The sequence below is a fragment of the Kogia breviceps genome, chromosome 4 (assembly GCF_026419965.1).
Source record: "Kogia breviceps isolate mKogBre1 chromosome 4, mKogBre1 haplotype 1, whole genome shotgun sequence".
Taxonomy (NCBI): domain Eukaryota; kingdom Metazoa; phylum Chordata; class Mammalia; order Artiodactyla; family Physeteridae; genus Kogia; species Kogia breviceps.
In genome coordinates, this window is record NC_081313.1 from 29,205,995 (window position 1) to 29,222,774 (window position 16,780).

At 46.8% G+C, this 16,780-nt stretch overlaps 2 protein-coding genes across 11 annotated transcripts in view; one reads left to right on the forward strand and one right to left on the reverse strand.

Moving 5' to 3' along the window:
- Positions 1 to 2,174, reverse strand: part of LMBRD2 (LMBR1 domain containing 2) — a 43,125-nt gene extending 40,951 nt beyond the window's left edge. For 2 of the 6 annotated variants that reach the window (XM_059060118.2, XM_067030869.1), the window contains exon 1: positions 1,465 to 2,174. The gene's annotated coding sequence lies outside the window, so the exon portion shown is untranslated. The remainder of the gene's footprint in view (positions 1 to 1,464) is intronic. The other 4 variants (XM_067030873.1, XM_067030870.1, XM_067030874.1 and 1 more) reach the window with 4 other exon arrangements.
- Positions 2,175 to 2,258: 84 nt separating this feature from the next.
- SKP2 (S-phase kinase associated protein 2) overlaps positions 2,259 to 16,780 on the forward strand; it is a 70,420-nt gene continuing 55,898 nt past the window's right edge. For 4 of the 5 annotated variants that reach the window (XM_067030876.1, XM_059060126.2, XM_067030877.1 and 1 more), the window contains exons 1-3: positions 2,259 to 2,529; positions 3,037 to 3,308; positions 14,325 to 14,436. In XM_067030876.1, the coding sequence (XP_066886977.1) occupies positions 2,486 to 2,529; positions 3,037 to 3,308; positions 14,325 to 14,436 (428 nt within the window). In that variant the 5' untranslated portion in view covers positions 2,259 to 2,485. The remainder of the gene's footprint in view (positions 2,530 to 3,036; positions 3,309 to 14,324; positions 14,437 to 16,780) is intronic. The other variant, XM_059060125.2, reaches the window with a different exon arrangement.

The window sequence follows — 16,780 nt, forward strand, 5'->3', positions numbered from 1 at the left end:
AAACAGCAACCTCTATGTAGCTGGTAATCCCAAGTCTTCAATGGACACAATTCCTTATATTAAAGTACCAAGTTAAACTTTTACTTACTATATTAAGAGAACAGCCATTATTAGAAGGAATGCAGAAAAACATTATTCCCATTTTAGTAAGCTAAAATATTTCTGCTGCCAGAGCAAACTGTTAGTGAAATATCTATTCAACAATTTGAAGACTTTGATTTTCCAAGTTGACAGGCTCTCTCTGAAGTCCTATAAAGGACCTTGTGCCCACTAATTCAGATATTTCAAGTATTCTGAAAACTAGAAATGTTCCCTAGCTCTCAGGCTAAATCCTAGTATGAGGATATTTCTTATCTTTAAATTTAGAATCATCCCATCTGTTAGAACTTCCTATCTATAAGATCTCTAAAGTGGCCTCTCCCAATTACTTTATACCTCAAAACTTTGTTTATTCTCATCATGGTATTTTAAATATTTTTTTCTTGATTGTTCTTTCTCCTCCATTAGCTTATAAGCGCCCTCTTGTCTTGTTCACTTTCCTGAAGGAGTCTATAACTTTTTTATGTTAAAAATATTTCCTCTGAGTTGCAATTTTAAGGCAAAAGGATGTAGATTTCAAGCGAAGGTAACTGCTTAAAGGTCACTTTATGTAAAAAATCAGAACACTGCATTTAACAATATTTTCCAGGTAACATTAGTTTAATGAATTGTGAACATTCAGCCTCGTATTCTTCACCTGGTTTCCATCAGACTAAATCTGTGAACAGACCCCTCTTTACACCAATTTCACCTAGTTTCAGGAACAAATTAAAGGTTCATGAATGCTTTCCTCTGTCAAAAGGTGGTTATTTTTCAAGCTAAGCATCAAGCCTGAAACAAGCACGTACCCAAGCAAGGGAGGTTTAATTCCAGGGTAAATCGAAGCTTTTTTTCCTTTTTTTAAAAGCAATTTTTTAAAAAGCCCCTCAATTAATTTTTTAAAGTAGTGGTTATTTTTCAAGCTAAGCATCAAGCCTGAAACTATCACGTACCCAAGCAAGGGAGGTTTAATTCCAGTGTAAATCGAAGCTTTTTTAAATAAAGAAATAAAAAGGCATGCTACACAGCATACTTAAGTAATATTCTAATATATTTATGACGCTGGGTTGCTTACTTCTGAACCTTATACATCCTCTCCATTTTTATTAGGGTTTGGAGGCTATTCTCCTATCTCTCTTCCACTGTTTTCCCAGGGTCACAGTTACAGTACAGTTTGCATAATGCATTTCGCACGGTCATCCTACCCGGAGTATGGCACCCTCTCTACTCCAACCAGCTCCAAACTCTTCGCGGATAAAGGCTAAAAACAGCGTGCTTTCAGGAGGCGAGGCAAACAGAAAGAAGCCGGTTGACAGTGAGCAACCAAATGGCTTTGCTGGCGGCGCCCAGCGTTGCATTGAAAGCCCTTTGCAAACAATTACTCACCTTATTTGTTCTCATGTTAGCATGTATGAGCCTTCTCGAGGCTGCAAGGGGATGTTCAGCGTTGCCACTGCACACAGGAACCACCGTGATCTCCTGCTGCCCTAAAATTAAACCGCCGCCTCTCGTCTGAACCGCACTTTCGTCTACAAAGCGCTTTCACACGCGTTATCCGGTTTGACCCCGACTCCAAGCCTGTGAAATGAGCGTCGCTTGCCACAGTGCCTAGTTTACAGATGAAGAAAGGATCCTGTCCACAGACCTAGTGCTAAGGGCCGCCCTCTTCCCGGTGAAGAACGCAGCTCCGGGCAGCGGGGCAAGCAGGTGTGACGCCCGCGGCCGCAACCTCTCACCTGGCCGGCGGAGCGGGTCACCGCCTCCACTCCGCGGCCGGGGACGTGGGCCCCGCGGCGGCGGCCTGTCTGGGTCTCCGGGGTCCCTCTCTCTCCGCCCCCGCTCCGCCCCAGACTCCAAAGTGCCTCACGCTCTCCCCCTCAGGCTCACCGTCCGCTCTCGCCGGACAGCGTCCAGAAGGACCGGGAAACCCCGCGTCCGCCACAGCCGTCCAGGGTCTGGGACCCACGCTCCCTGGCGACGGCGGTGGCGGTCACCTGAAGGCCTGCGGGTTCCGGGGAAAGGAAAATCCGACCCCAATCAAGCAGCTGACATTTTCCCGTCAGCCGCAGCACCGCCCGCTTCCGCTTCCGCTTCCCCTTCCCCGCCTACCCTGTGGGCCTTCCGGTCTCGTAGCCGCGGGGGGTTGTGGGTATCCTGAAGGCGGGCAAAGCTGCAAGGAAACGCAGTCGTGGCGAGGCAGCCGCACTACCCGGCAGGGCAGAAACTACAATTCCCAGCAGGCAGCGGGGCCGCAGACGGCGGCCGCGGAGGAGAGCGGGCAGAAGAATTCTGCGCGCGCGGCGGGGATGGAACGTTGATAGAGTTCGCGGGTCTAGCTGCTGGGGGCAGGACAGTGCGCCGCCGCGCGCCAAAGCGGGAATCCAGGAGGCGGGCACCTCTGCAATTAATGCACGCATTTAAAACTCCCGAACCTGCGGACGCCATGCACAGGTAAACCGATTGAAAAAAAGGGGCAGACGTGAATGGACCGTCTTAATTCTTTTAGGCCGCGAATTTTGCTGCTTGCTAATATTGTTAGTAATGCTGTAATGTGAATGGTTGCTTAGCCTCTTCTTTGGGAAAACGTGGATGGGTGGATGCTTTAGCGCGGTGATCAGCGTGCGATTTTATTTGGCTTCCCTTATTGGGCTTTCCGGCTGCTGTTTTCAATCATTGTATGATTGCCCTCCCTCTTTCCTTGTCTGTTCCTTCCACTTTAAGAAATTCTTGAGGCCTTCTGCATGATCGTAAATCGAAAAGACTTTTCGATGTGTTAGATTTGTTTGGTTCTTTTCTCTTTTATTCTTGGGAACTCGCCGCCGGCGCGTAGAAATGCAATTCAGTTAGCTGCTGTGAAAGTTTTCTGCAATGCATAACTTAGCTTCCTTTAGGCCTACCTTGGAATTATTTACGAGTGTGTTTTTGAAAGGAACGTGGGGCTACTGTGCGTTTCTGCAGGAAACACCTCCAGGAGATTCCCGACCAGAGTAGCAACGTTACCACCAGCTTCACGTGGGGATGGGATTCTAGCAAGACTTCTGAACTGCTTTCAGGCATGGGGGTCTCCGCCCTGGAGAAGGAGGAGGTGGACAGTGAGAACATCCCCCAGGAACTGCTTTCAAACCTGGGCCACCCGCAGAGCCCCCCACGAAAACGGCTAAAGAGCAAAGGGAATGACAAGGACTTTGTGATTGTCCGCAGACCTAAGCTAAATCGAGAGAACTTTCCAGGTAAGGTATGAGGGTAAAACTATCAGTCCAGTAAGTGGTGGATTAAACTATTTTGTTGGTAAACCTTTGTTCAGGGGCCTTTAGGATGGGGCCTTTTTAAAATTGCTGAATTCTGAAGTTATTTTCCAAAGAAATGGGACAACTCATTGTCTCTGAAGTGTACAGAAATGTTGGTATGTGTATCTCTTAAGGGGCACGACCGATTTTTAACCCATGGAAAGACACTCCATACTTTTTCTTTAGGAGGGACTCTGCCTGGTCAAAGGCCAGCTCATTGCCACTGACAACTGGGAACAAAGCGATGATCCTCTAGGATTCTTTTTGTTTATATTCTGCTGCTCTGTAGCCCTGGTTGAGCTTTTTGCCGTAATCTCTTTAGTTATTTGTCAAGGGGCTGCTAAAGTGAATGTTGAACTAAGGGGAGGAGACTTATCTTCCCAGGTCCATTCCCAAGTGGGATTCTTCCGGATGCTCTGTCTTCATTACTAACCGTGTTATCTGTTCAGTTCCCCAGCCCCCAAACCTGAAGGTTAGTCAGATTCCCACCATCCCCCAACATCCAACCAATCATTGACTCTTTCCCTCTTGTCTCCTAAATATTTCTCAAGCTGTCATCATCTCTTGCCTGATTCCTGGAATGGACTTATAATTCCAGCCTTATCCTCCCCAGATCCATCCCCCAGAGCTAGAGTGAACTGATTAAAATGTAGAACTCACCGCATCATTCCACTCTTAATAGCTCCCAGGTCCCAGGCTTCTCAAGCAGGTGAATAAATGCCTCCCAGAGTGGATCAGAGCCCCGGGAGTACTCAAAGCCATAGGGTAAACATAGTGCATTGACCTAGGGTTATCAGTTTTTCTTGCTGGCAAGCCATGTAAAACATTAATTCAGCAAATACTTGCTGAGCACATTCTGTGTGCTAGGCATTGTTCTAGGTGCTGGAGATACAGCAGTGAGCAATACAAAGCATTTCTACCCTCATGGAGCTTCTGTTCTAGAGAGAGGATGCAGTAAACATAAATCTGGTGTGTAGTATATGAGAATAAGTGCTATGGCTAAAAACAAAAATAGAACAAGCTAAGAGGGATTGGAGGTCCTGGGGTGGGAAGCTGGTTTGCAGGGTATTAAGGGAAAGCCTCGCTTGGACAGTGAACTTTAAACAAAGGCTTAAAGGACATGAAGCAATGTGCCATGCAAGTATCCTGGAGAAGAGAGCCCCAAGCAGAGGAAGCAGCTAGTGCAAAGACCCTGGGGCAGAGGAATGTTATGTTTGTTCAAGGAACAATAAGGAAGCCATATTCCCAGTGGATGAGCAAAGGGGAGAGTAGTGGGAGACGGACTAGAGGTGCTATTGAGCGAGCTGTGATGTGACCTTTTAAAAGGACACACTGATGTGTTGAGACTCAACTTTGGGGAGTTGAGGGTAAAAGCTTAGAGACTTGTCGAGAGGTGTGGGAGTAGTATAAGCAGCAGTCAGCTTTCCGGATAGATCCTGACATGAGAGTGGACAGACTTAGGAGACTTTGAAATTGTCTGTAGAAGAGGTGATCATAGTCTAAACTGAAATTGGGTGGGTCATTGATGGAGAAGAAGAGACAGAGTTAAGAAATAAAGAGGAAGTCTTGCAGAGCCAAGGTAAATAAGTATATTCCTGAATTCCCCCATCTGGCTTTCTTTGAGGACGGTTGATGGGTTGGTTGGTTGCTCGCTTGCTTTAAAAAAATATATATGTTTTTTTGGCTTTTGACCTTTTCTTTAGGGAAAGAGAACCTTCAAGTTATGAGGATCTATATTTGGTGTTGGATTAATTAGAAAGGCGGTGAAGTCAGGCACATCTGGCTTTGAATCCCAATTGCGCTGTTTACCAACCTCGGGAAGTTGTTTGAGCTATCCGTTCCTTAGTTTCTTTGTGAAACGGAATAGTAATACCCGCTTCATGGGTTCCTGTGAAGATTAAATGAAAGCGTATACATAAAGCCCTTAGCATCTGCCTGCACGTAACACTCAACAAGTAAATCCAGTTAATTTGGTGGACAAAATGACACCCAGTTGAGAGGCTACTTCAGTTGTCTTTCGTCCTTAATCCTGTTCGCCTGACCCTGTTTGCGTAGATCTTTTTGCTTCAAAATTGAACGCCACTGCTATTTTTGGTGTCTGGAATGCAGCACGAGCAATTTGGTGCTTGACTAACCAAATGTGGTGAAAGACACTTCCTGCTAAGATGAGCAGCTTTTGATGACTTTGTCCAGTGCTGATAGCTTCTGACATGGCGTGATTGCTGTGTGTCCTTCCACATTCACACACACAGGTGGCAATACAAATGACATTTTTAAAGCAAGGCATCATGGAAACAAGACAGAAGATCAAGGGATGGCTGCCGTCTTCTAGGAAATTGCAAGTCAAGTTGAGGAGAAAAGAGAATACATAGTAAGAGAAGCTCGCAGCAAAAGATGGCAGCTCATTCACTAGCAGCTGCTGAGTGGTTCAGGCAGCAGATGCTCTAGGAGGCCAGAGGGAGGGAGCCCCTTGTGCCAGAATGACCCAAAGCTTCCATGATGATCCCTACTGGACGTAGACACCCTTCCTCCTTCTACTCAGCAGAGCGGAGGCTCTGAGAAAAGAGAGAAGGATCTGGAAATGGTCTAGTCACTGAGTCCAGACTGTGAAAATTGACTTCAAAAATATATATTTACGGGGCTTCCCTGGTGGCGCAGTGGTTGAGAGTCCGCCTGCCGATGCAGGAGACACGGGTTCGTGCCCCGGTCCGGGAAGATCCCACGTGCCGCGGAGCAACTAAGCCCGTGAGCCATGGCCGCTGGGCCTGCGCGTCCGGAGCCTGTGCTCCGCAACGGGAGAGACCACAACAGTGAGAGGCCCGCATACCGCAAAAAAAAAAAAAAAAAAAAAAAAAAATATATATATATATTTACCTGAAGTGAGAGAAAAAAAAATCATGAGTTTTACGTTTGTTGTGACCTAAGAGAGAGGCAGGGAGGGACACCAGTTCTATGCTGTGTCTGTGCATGGGATTATGCACAGTAGATATTGGTTAATTGGTGTGGAGGGGGAGGGGCAGAGCCAGGGATGCAGGGTGAGGGACAGCTGGTGTAGAGGGTTCCCACTGGGCCTCCAGTGGTGCCAGATCATCATGCAAGCGAGTTTTGTCTGCAGTTGTCAGGACAGGTGGCTAAGAGCGCTGCAGGATTCGGCTGGAACAGGCCACACCTGCTTTCCGTCGCTATCTGATGACAGTGGCCCTGGGCTGTGTGAGTTGTTCTTGGTTCTTCACTCGGCCGTCTCTCTTTCCTGCCGGCCCCAAGCCAGGCTCACATCTGGTGACTAAATCCTCTTCAGCTGTTTAGTTTGGAAGATGAAAACGTTGTGGCCAACCCATGCCAGGACAGGTCTGATTGACCTTTGGGGTGAGTGTGTAGAAGGAGTCGGGAGGAGGAAACGGCCCCGTGATGAGGTCAGTAATGGACAGAAAGAGAACGACTGCACTTTATTCATGGTTGTCAAATGCCTGTCCTGGTCCCCTGTCTTCTGTACCCCCCATCTCCCCACCCCCGACCTCCCAAACAGGGCACAGCCCTGGAAACTCTCTTGAACTGATTTGTTGATCAGCTCTCCCGTGGCTGTTAAACTGCTTCAGATTCCAAGCCCCACAGTGGTTTTCAGACTGGAGACTCCAAAGTTTAGAGCCTGCTGGTATCCCCAAGGGAACATGTTCAAAGTGCAAAATTCCAGAGATTCTGATCCCAGGAGTCCTGCCTTGAGCCTGGGAATCTGCTTTTCAATGTCCCCAGGCAAACGTTTTTCCTCCTTTCTCTCCCTTTCTTTCTTTCTTTTTTGTTTTTTAATAACCAATAAGAAATACGTTTTACATTGCAACGCTGGGTGTGTATCTGGAGCCAAAATGTCACGAAACTAGATTTCTCTTTACTAAGATATTTCCTATTCTCTTCCATTCCATTCTTTCAAAACAATGCTCATCAAATAAATTGATTTCATGACTCACCAATGAATCTCAGCCTGCAGCTCCCAAAACTCAGCTCTGAAAGAGCCTTTACAGGACCCTCCCAAGCACCTTTCTTTGCCCTCTAGCTTCCTTTCATTCATTCAGCAAATGTGGATGGACCGTCATTCTAGAGATTGGGGGGGATCCAGCAGTGAACATAACGGACCAAAGATCCTGCTCTCCTAGAGCTTGTACCCAATTCTCCAAATCCCAATTTCCATGGTTTCTTAGTTACTCTTCCCACATCCCAGGGTTGAGCATAGAAATATGGGGTTAAGAGGGGTCATCGAGGACCCCTGTTTTAGTTTTTTGCTGTTTTGCTTTTTGCAGTTTTGTCTAGCCAGCCAAAAAATAAAAGTAAAAAATCCCCAAATACCAAGAGCTAGCATGGTCTAGTGTTTCTCTTAATGATTTTCAGGAAGAGGAAGGAAACCTCATCCCGGGTGGCAGAATGTTTGTAGTTTTCCAGAAAGGAAGCATGGGTTGTTAATACTTAAAACAAGCTAGCAAAGGCACGAACATGAGGTGAGCCTCCACCCTTAAAAAACAAACAAACAAAACCCCCAGAAAACAGTAGATGTGAATACCTGTACCTGCTTATCCTTCACGTATAACAGTTTATCTGTGTGTAAAGAGATGGGTAACTTTAAGGATCAAAGACTGAGATGACTTTGGAGTTTGAATTTGCATCTGAGTATAGGTGATGTTCCAAGAAATAAACATGTCAAGTAAGATGTTACCTATACTGCAAAGTCCTAATGCATCGAAAACTCTTCGACAAGCACCGCTTCCAGAGGACTTTAAGAGGCATGGGAGGTGATGAGGTTACAGAAGTGGACAGCTGGCTTTACACTGGAGGAATAAGTGGTGATCCTGGTGGCTGAGGGTGGTGACTAGCAAGTTTGTGAATCTGGCCAGTTTTCACCTTTCGTGGCTCCGAAGTATGTTTAACTGCTTCTATGTCGTTGAAACTAGAGTCCATGGAGTTAATTCTTTTCCTTACTGTGCAGGTCTGTTGTGCAGTCTTGGAGGGTTTAGAAGAGGTGAGTGGAAGAAAGACTTGCTCTGGACTTTCTCATCCTCTCTGGGCAGACAGACCAGGCAGCAGTGTAGTCAGGAATCCAGGAAACAGATGGTCGATGTTTTGAGAATTAAATATGGCAAGTAAAATTAGATTAAGCGTATCCCAAGCCTGGATACCAGCCCCTGGGGCAGCTACATGAAGACAGACTCTGCCTCCTCTGCTGGAACCAGCACCCAATTTCAGGCTGTGAAACTCCCCCTGCCCCGCCCCCTGGCCTTCACCCCTACCAGGGGCCCTAGAATCAGTGTCAAGTGTGGTCCTGTGATCGGCTCCATGGAGCCCTAGGTACTTGGCTGCTCGCAGAGGCTGTGCATTTTCTCAGCCACTGCACCTTTCATCTGCTCGCTGACCCGCTGAGAGCTCTCGGCATCTTTGTCTTACTCCCTCTCCCCTCTCCCCTCCCTCCCAAGCCCTGATAGAATCCTTTTTCCGTAGCAAGTCAGATTTAATTCTCACCTTTTAAAAAACTTGTAGAAAATTAAGTACTCAGAATAGGAGAAAGAATCCTAGGGTAGAAAGAGGGCAGGATTTGGAGTCAGACCTGGGTTTGGATTCCCAGTTACATCTTCTCGTGAAGCCCCTCCCCACCACCTCCAAGACTGCTCATGTGCCGACAGAGGACACTACCTGTGTCCCCGGGTTTCTGTCTTTAGCCTCATCCCCCCAAACACCTACAGGGCCGTGCCATTCCTTTGCAGGTGCTGTGCCCCGAGCCACCTGGCCAGCCTTCAGACATCCTCCTCTGTGGCTCTGTGCCTTCACCTCAGGATGTGGGGTTTGGAAACAGACAGAAGAGACCCACGTTGGCCTCTTGGCTCTGCCACCTAATCGTTGATAGCACCTTGGTGAGGTTAATTCATAACCCCACTAAGATAAGTTTCCTCATCTATAAAACGGGATACTACGACTTAGGACACGGACACATTAGAATCAGTGTGCATTAATAAATGTCTGAGACTTTGCTGAGGGCTCTCAGTAAATGGCAGTTTTAAATGTCAGGTTATGTTTTTGTTTATTAGTTTGTCTCCCACTGAGGCCACCAGGCAGGGACTGTGCTTATACACACTCGTGCAGTAGTTAGTCACCCAGGAATGTATATTGAAGTGGAGCCTTAGGCCAGCCTTGTCATTTTGCAAATGAGGAAACTGGTCCTAAGAGGCCGACAGTCTTGCCTGCCTATAAAATAAAGCCAGCATTCTTCTCTTGGGTGTCAGTCATTCCTTTGTGTAATATCAGTTGAGTACTTTCTTTTTTTTTTTTAAGCCCTTCCGCGGCATGTGGGATCCCCCCGGACCGGGGCACGAACTCACGTCCCCTGCATTGGCAGGCGGACTCTCAACCATTGCGCCACCAGGGAAACCCCAGTTGAGTACTTTCTGATGTTCACCGCCAGGTTTGTCTTAGGCACCAGGTGTAGCAGTTAATCCGTTAAGGAAGGTTAACCAGTCACACAGATGCAGAATTAGCACATTCACAGTTTGCGTGAAGGGGGAGTGAAAGGTATAACGCATTGAGCAATGATTTAGTGAATGCCTGTTATGTGTCAGGTATTGTGCTGGGTGCTAGGTGTGCAAATCTGGGCATGGGGGCTGTGGTGGTGACCTGGGAATGCTCCTCTGAGAGAGCGACACTTAAGCTGAGGTCTGAAGGATGGCTAGGAGTTGGGCAGGTGAAGATGGACATTGCAGTGCAAAGCCCTCCTAATTCTAGACTTAGCTTACTTGTGTGGCTTCATTTCCTGGCTTTGCTGTCCTCGGCAAACATCTGCATTCATTGCTTGCCACATTTTCCTTCTAGCATTTGAATGACTAATCTCATATTCTAATTGCTCTTGATTTCTTATGTCTTTCTAATAAAATGGGAAGCATCAAGTTCATTAATTTATTTATTTCTCCTGCCCTACACTTCACAACAAGCTTCCCTATTTCCTTTCCTCACCATCTTTGGTAGACACTTTGGTGCCCCATCCATAGCTCCTTGAAGGTCACCATTCCCTTTTATGCCGAAGGCTTTCTCCTCCATGTAGATGACACTGTGTTTGAGGGCTTTCTCTGGGCAGAGGTTCTAGGCAGTCAACATTCCTGCCCTCTCCCAGAAGCCGCCAACCAATGACTGACAGCAGTTGGTGGATTAATGCCCCAGCACCTGTGCCCTTGGCTGGGACCACTCTGGGGCAGGTGCCATATGCTTCCCCGGAGTGCCCTGCAGATTTGAAGCCCAGTTGACCATAGCGGTAATCTGCTTATTCACATACCCAGATTGGCTTCCTGCCCTTCCGTGTCTCGCTTCACTCTTTCCAGTACTTCTGAGGTCACTTCCCAAATAAACTACTTTAGTTCATGTCCTCAGGATCTGCTTCTGGGGATCCCAAACTTGGGTAGAGGACAGTTCGGGGGTCTCAGTAAATCATACCAGGCAGCCCTTGTCCAAACCCTACTCCCACCGTGGGTGTTTTCTCATAGGTGAGAATTCCAAGCAGCATTGAAAAGACAAGGTTACAAGAGGAAAATGTACAGATTTTATGGAGAAAGGAGAGGAATAGAGGCAAGAAAGTGAAAGTTTGACTCTCTGCTGCTTAACCTCTTGGCATAAGTTATTTAATCTTCATCGTGAACAACTTTGCAAGATAGACCTTTTGATTCCCATTCCTACAGATGAAGAAACCGAGCCCCAGAGGGACTGAGTAACTTGCCTAAGGTTCGTAGTCTTGGAGGCAATGTAGTCGAATTCCAGTCGAAGCTGTGCTCCTCCCTCAATCCAGTAGTCCTCACGCTTGTGGCGGGGGTCAAGCACGTGGTGTCAGGATGGTCTGTGCAGATCATAGTAAAAAAATCTCAACACGTTAGGTTCGAAGTGACCAAGTGTGTGATTTTTTTGCCGAATGAAATGCCAGCATCTGATCTGTATACGCAAGAAGCAGCAGAGGTCAGGGAGTTAAGAAGAGTTAATGGAAGAAAGACTTTCCCCCAATTTGGGGAGCAGGACAGGAGCCCTGTTGGAGAAGCTCTGTCCACACTGACCTTGGACCAGGAGCTGTGTGGCAGTGATGGAGGCTTGTGGGAGCTGCCTCCCCAGAACGTGGTCCAGGCTCAGCGCGGATGATCTATCTGCCTTCCTCACCCTGCCCCTCGGTTTCAGAGCCTCAGTCAGTCCTTTATTTTATTCTCTAGAGAGGGAGGGGCAGGGGTTCATTGAGCAGCTGCATCTCTCCTCCTCATCTTTCCACAGAGGCTGCTTCCCTGACCACGACTCCAGCCCCATACTCTGCGCAGCACAGCACAGCACCCTGAACCCTAGTGCAGCCCATGGTGATACTTGCTTGGAATTTCCTGTTTATTTATCTGTGTCTCTGAAAGTCTGAGCAGGCCAGGCCTTGTTCATCTTTGTCTGTAGAACAGATCCCAGCATAGAGTACATGTTCAGTAAATATATGAATGGATGAATGTGTCAGACATTGTGTCCTTAGAATACAAAGACTGTTTAAAAAAAGAAAAAAAAATCGTGTTCTCATTCTCAAGAACTCATGGCCTTGTGGGGGCCTACACAGGTGAGTAAGCAAATAATGAAATCGTGGTTAGAAAAGCCACCTGTTCTTGGTGATGTCATGGGAGACCGTCCATAGGAGTTGAGGCATTAATGGCCACTTGATGTTACATTAGTAGCAGTCGGGGGTGGGCACAGCATGCACGGAGGCACTGAGATGTGATGAAGAATGACTCATTCTGAGAATTCCAAGTAGCTCCAAATGGCTGGAACATATTTCTAGATAATGAACCTAGAAAAATAAGTGGGGCACTGCCAGAAAGCTTTGAATTTCAGGCTAAGCAGTATAGACTTTAGAATGAATATTCAAGGGACACCACTGAAGGGTCTCATTGAGGGACGGGCATGGACGTTTTCAGAAGATCGCCCAGGAATAGGAGAAAAGAGTCGGACTGCCATGTTTTTCACTCTCCTCCATGCCCTCTCCAGCTCTCCATCGTGTTCTCCACAGAGCCTGTGTAATGTCCGTGTTCAGTAAATACTGGCACCTTTTAAATGGGGAGGTGGGAGTGTTTGGGTTCTCCAGTGACACTGAACAAATAGGAGATATAGGGAGATTTATTAATAACGGATTGGCTTGCGCAGTCCTGGAAGCTGAAAAGTCCCAAGATCTTCAGTCCCAAAGACCTGAGACCCCGCAGAGCAGATGGTACAAGTTTCAGTCCAGGTCTGAAGGCAGGAGGAGACCCAGGTCCCAGCTCAAAGACGGGAGAGAGAGACAGTTCTCCGTTCATCAGCTTTTTGGTCTAACATGGCCTTGGATTGGATGAGGCAAGCCCACAACTGGGGAGGGCAATCTGCTTTTCTCAGTCCATTGATCGAATGTTAATCTCATCCTGAAACACCCTCACAGAGACACCCAGAAGAGTGTTTAACCAAAATATCTGGGTACCCCCTGACCCGGTCAAGTTGATACTAAAATTAACCATCACAGAGAGGAGACGATAGTGCTAGAATTTGTGTAGCAGATGGATTGGAGGTAGAGAGAAACTGAGAAGGCAAGTTATTGAACTCATCTAACCACTCTAAATCTAATCTAAATCACTCAGTATTTCTTTGGTGCATACTTCTTTCCTTCTAGGCCATTGTCATGTTAACCCAATCTTGTGGGTTATCCTGTACATTCATATGTAAGAGTTTAATACGTGTTGAATAGCTGTTTAGAGTTTGCTTTTATAAGACTAAGAAAACTGGTTTTCCTGCATCTACCTTTTTCTCCCTCCAGTTTATTCTGCACACAGCAGCCAGAGTGATCCTTTTAAAACCTCCATGAGATGCCGTCATGCCTGGGCTCAGAACCCCCTGGCGGCTTCTGAGCACCTTCATAGTCAAAGCTGAGGCTCCTCAAGCCCTGCCTGACCTGGCCCCCCCTCACCCCTCTGACCTCTTCCATCATTCCTACAACTTGCTCACTCTGTTCTACACTGGCCTCCTTGCTGTTCCTTAAAACAGACATGCTGTTCCTGCACCCCGAACGTACCCCAGAGACTCACAAGGCTGGCCCCCCTCTCTCTTCAGCCTTTGCTCAGTGATCACCGGCTCAGTAAGGTCTTCCCTGGCCGCTGTGCTCAGTCTTAGAACACTGGCCCCTGTACTCCCCATCCTGTCCTTCACCCCACGTAAGTTTTCTGCATAGCACTAATCAATTTTAACATATCGTGTACTTTTTAATATATTGAACAATTTTTAGCGTATCATCTAACATGTGATCGTTTCCTCCCGCCGGAATGTAAGTTCCATGAAAAAGTATTCTGTCTGTCTTGTTTTCTGTTTTCTCCCCAACATCTGAAACGATCCCTGGTGTCAGAGTTAAGTGCTCAGTACATATTTGTTGAATTAGTAGATGAGAACACCCTTTTGATATTGCACTTTTAGGTAAATTGACTTGTGAGTGCTTTCTGTAAACCCGAAAGAAGAGGGAGGAAGGTTCGTTTGCCTTTTAAATACGGTCACTACTTGATAAATCCACCACTGAATCCACTTCAGAGAGAAGTGAGGCGTTCCTTAGCAACCAAAAGCATCGCGATGTCTTAGACATTGCTGTCTGAGATCTGAGTGTCGTGGGACTTGCTGTGAACCACTGTTAGTATAGTACTTGCCTAAGACTGGCTGGTGGGCACTGAAGAGAAGAATGTTATGAAAAGTATTCTTGATATTTTCTCCTTTGCTGAAAAAGTATGGTACCCACTTCAGGGTACATAGACAGTGGGTGAACAGAAAAACATTTGTGAGGATGAGGAATTCATTTAGCATTAAATTCCCCTGTTTAAGCTACATGTTGTATATGCTTTAAGTGCATGAAAAGGCTCAGTAGACTTGATAGGGCAAAAGAATGGTGATTGGAAGACACTTCTTTTTTTCCCCTCAAAGGTGTTTCATGGGACTCCCTTCCAGACGAGCTGCTCTTAGGAATCTTCTCCTGTCTGTGCCTCCCTGAACTTCTGAAGGTCTCCAGTGTTTGTAAGAGATGGTATCATCTAGCGTAAGTATTTTTCACCCCTTCTGGTATATGTGGAGGAGGAGAAAAGAAGGGTTATTTATTTATTCACTTGGGTCTGGTGAAACTGAAAACCAAGAAAAATATGGCAGCACAAAGCAAACTAGGTATCTTCTCCCTTTTATTAATAATCAGTGTCTTGGGCTTCCCTGGTGGCGCAGTGGTTGAGAATCCGCCTGCCGATGCAGGAGACACGGGTTCGTGCCCTGGTCTGGGAAGATCCCACATGCCGCGGAGCGGGTGGGCCCGTGAGCCATGGCCGCTGAGCCTGCGCGTCCGGAGCCTGTGCTTCGCAACGGGAGAGGCCACAACAGTGAGAGGCCCGCATATCACAAAAAAAAAAAAAAAAAAAAAAATCAGTGTCTTATTTCAGAGTGAAGGGAGGGAGCTACCGGAAGTGACTTACCCCATTTCTGAAAACCTCCTTTCCCTGTATCCGGTGTAGCCCATGTTTATTGGGCAACGTACCGAGAGTGAGGGCAGTGATGGGCGTGCGCGAAGGCAGAGCTGCTGCTCCCCTGCCGGCTGGGCTGGGCAGTGAGTGCAGCGAGAGAGAACTCAAGGCTCTGGCATTAGACCTGAGTGGGAAGCCAGCCTCTGCCGCTTAGGCTCTGGGGGACCTGAGTGAGGTTCTTGACACTTCTGAGCTTCAGTTCCCCCCCATATATAAAATGGGGGTGATGGTACCTTCAGGACAGCACCGCTGTGAGGATGCGGTATAAAGATGCCAGGGCAATGCTCAGCTCGTAGGAACATTTCAGTGGGGGCAGCCGACAGTTGTTGGGGTTTTTGTTGGTTCGGGGCAGCACTTTTCAAGTGTGGACGCTGTAATGGGCCAGAAGCCGGGGTGGGGGGGGGATGACTGCCTTTCCATCTTCACCTTTTCTCCTACCCATTAACCTCTGGCCGTGCTTTGCTTTGTGCTTAAAGGCCATCTGTCTCTCTTCTCCCTCCACATATCTAGGACTCTCGTTGTGAGACAGCAGGAGCCCTTACCCTTCCATTCACGGGTGTGCTGGTAATAAGACACTCTAGGTTTTTACAGGAGTGGGCTACAGTCGTCCCTTGGTATCCGTTGGGTATTGGGTCCAGGACCTCCTGTGAATACCAAAATCCACGGATGCTCAAGTCCCTTATATAAAATGGCATAGGACAGTCTGTCTCTGTATCCGGGGATGCGTGGTCGCTTGAGTGCTTGAGTCCGCGAATGCGGAACCCGTGGATAGGGAGGGCTGACTGTATCTGCTTAGAAGAGCCACAGAGAGGTCTGCACACCTGAAATACTGGAGCAGGTAAATGGTGGTTGACTTTAACTTATCCCCGCTCAAGTGACCCCATCTTGATTTTCTTTTTCCGCCAGCTTTCCTCTCCCTGCAGAGTCTATTAATCTTCATTTCAACTGTCATAAAAGTTATAACTGACATTTATTCAGCACTTGTTATATGCCAGGCACTGCGGTCCTGCCTTCTTAATAATAGAGGTTGAAAAACATGTTGACAATTTGTGTAGAATTATTTCGAAGCTCTAGCCAGGGGTCTGCGACCAGTATTAAACAGTAAAATTCTCGTAGATATTTAAAATGCCTCCTCATGGGCTTGATCTCATGTTTTCTTTTTTGTTAAATTGAACTAATCTCTGGGTATTAAAGCTTTATTGTGTTGTTTCGGACATTTTGGCACCTCTTTTTTGCTTCAGAAACACCATCTAGAATCTAAATAATATTTTTACGTTTTTCCTTCCCATTAGTTCATATGTATATACCTATACATATATATATATATATATATATATATTTTTTTTTTTTTTTTTTTTGGTATGCGGGCCTCTCACTGTTGTGGCCTCTCCCGTTGCGGAGCACAGGCTCCGGACGCGCAGGCCCGGCGGCCATGGCTCACGGGCCCAGCCACTCTGCGGCACGTGGGATCTTCCGGGACCGGGGCACGAACCCGTGTCTCCTGCATCGGCAGGCGGACTCTCAACCACTACGCCACCAGGGAAGCCCTATACCTATATTTTCGTGCGTATATATATATTTTAAGCTTTTAAGGTATTGTAAAACAGAGCTGAACTATGACTTTTTCCTAATAGATATCTGACAACTATGTCTCATAATAAAGTTGTAAAAACTTTCCTTCTTTTAGTTACATTTACACGTTCGTTAGGGTCATAGAGGTAGCCTGTTCCTGCTTCACAAAAATGGCAAGTGGGATCATTTGGGCCATTTTGAACCTATCTACTCATTTGATAATCAGTTGAGTGATTTGAATAATCATTTTTAAAGTTATCGAGTTGATTTGAATCCTGCAATTGTATTCTTTGGTTCTAGATT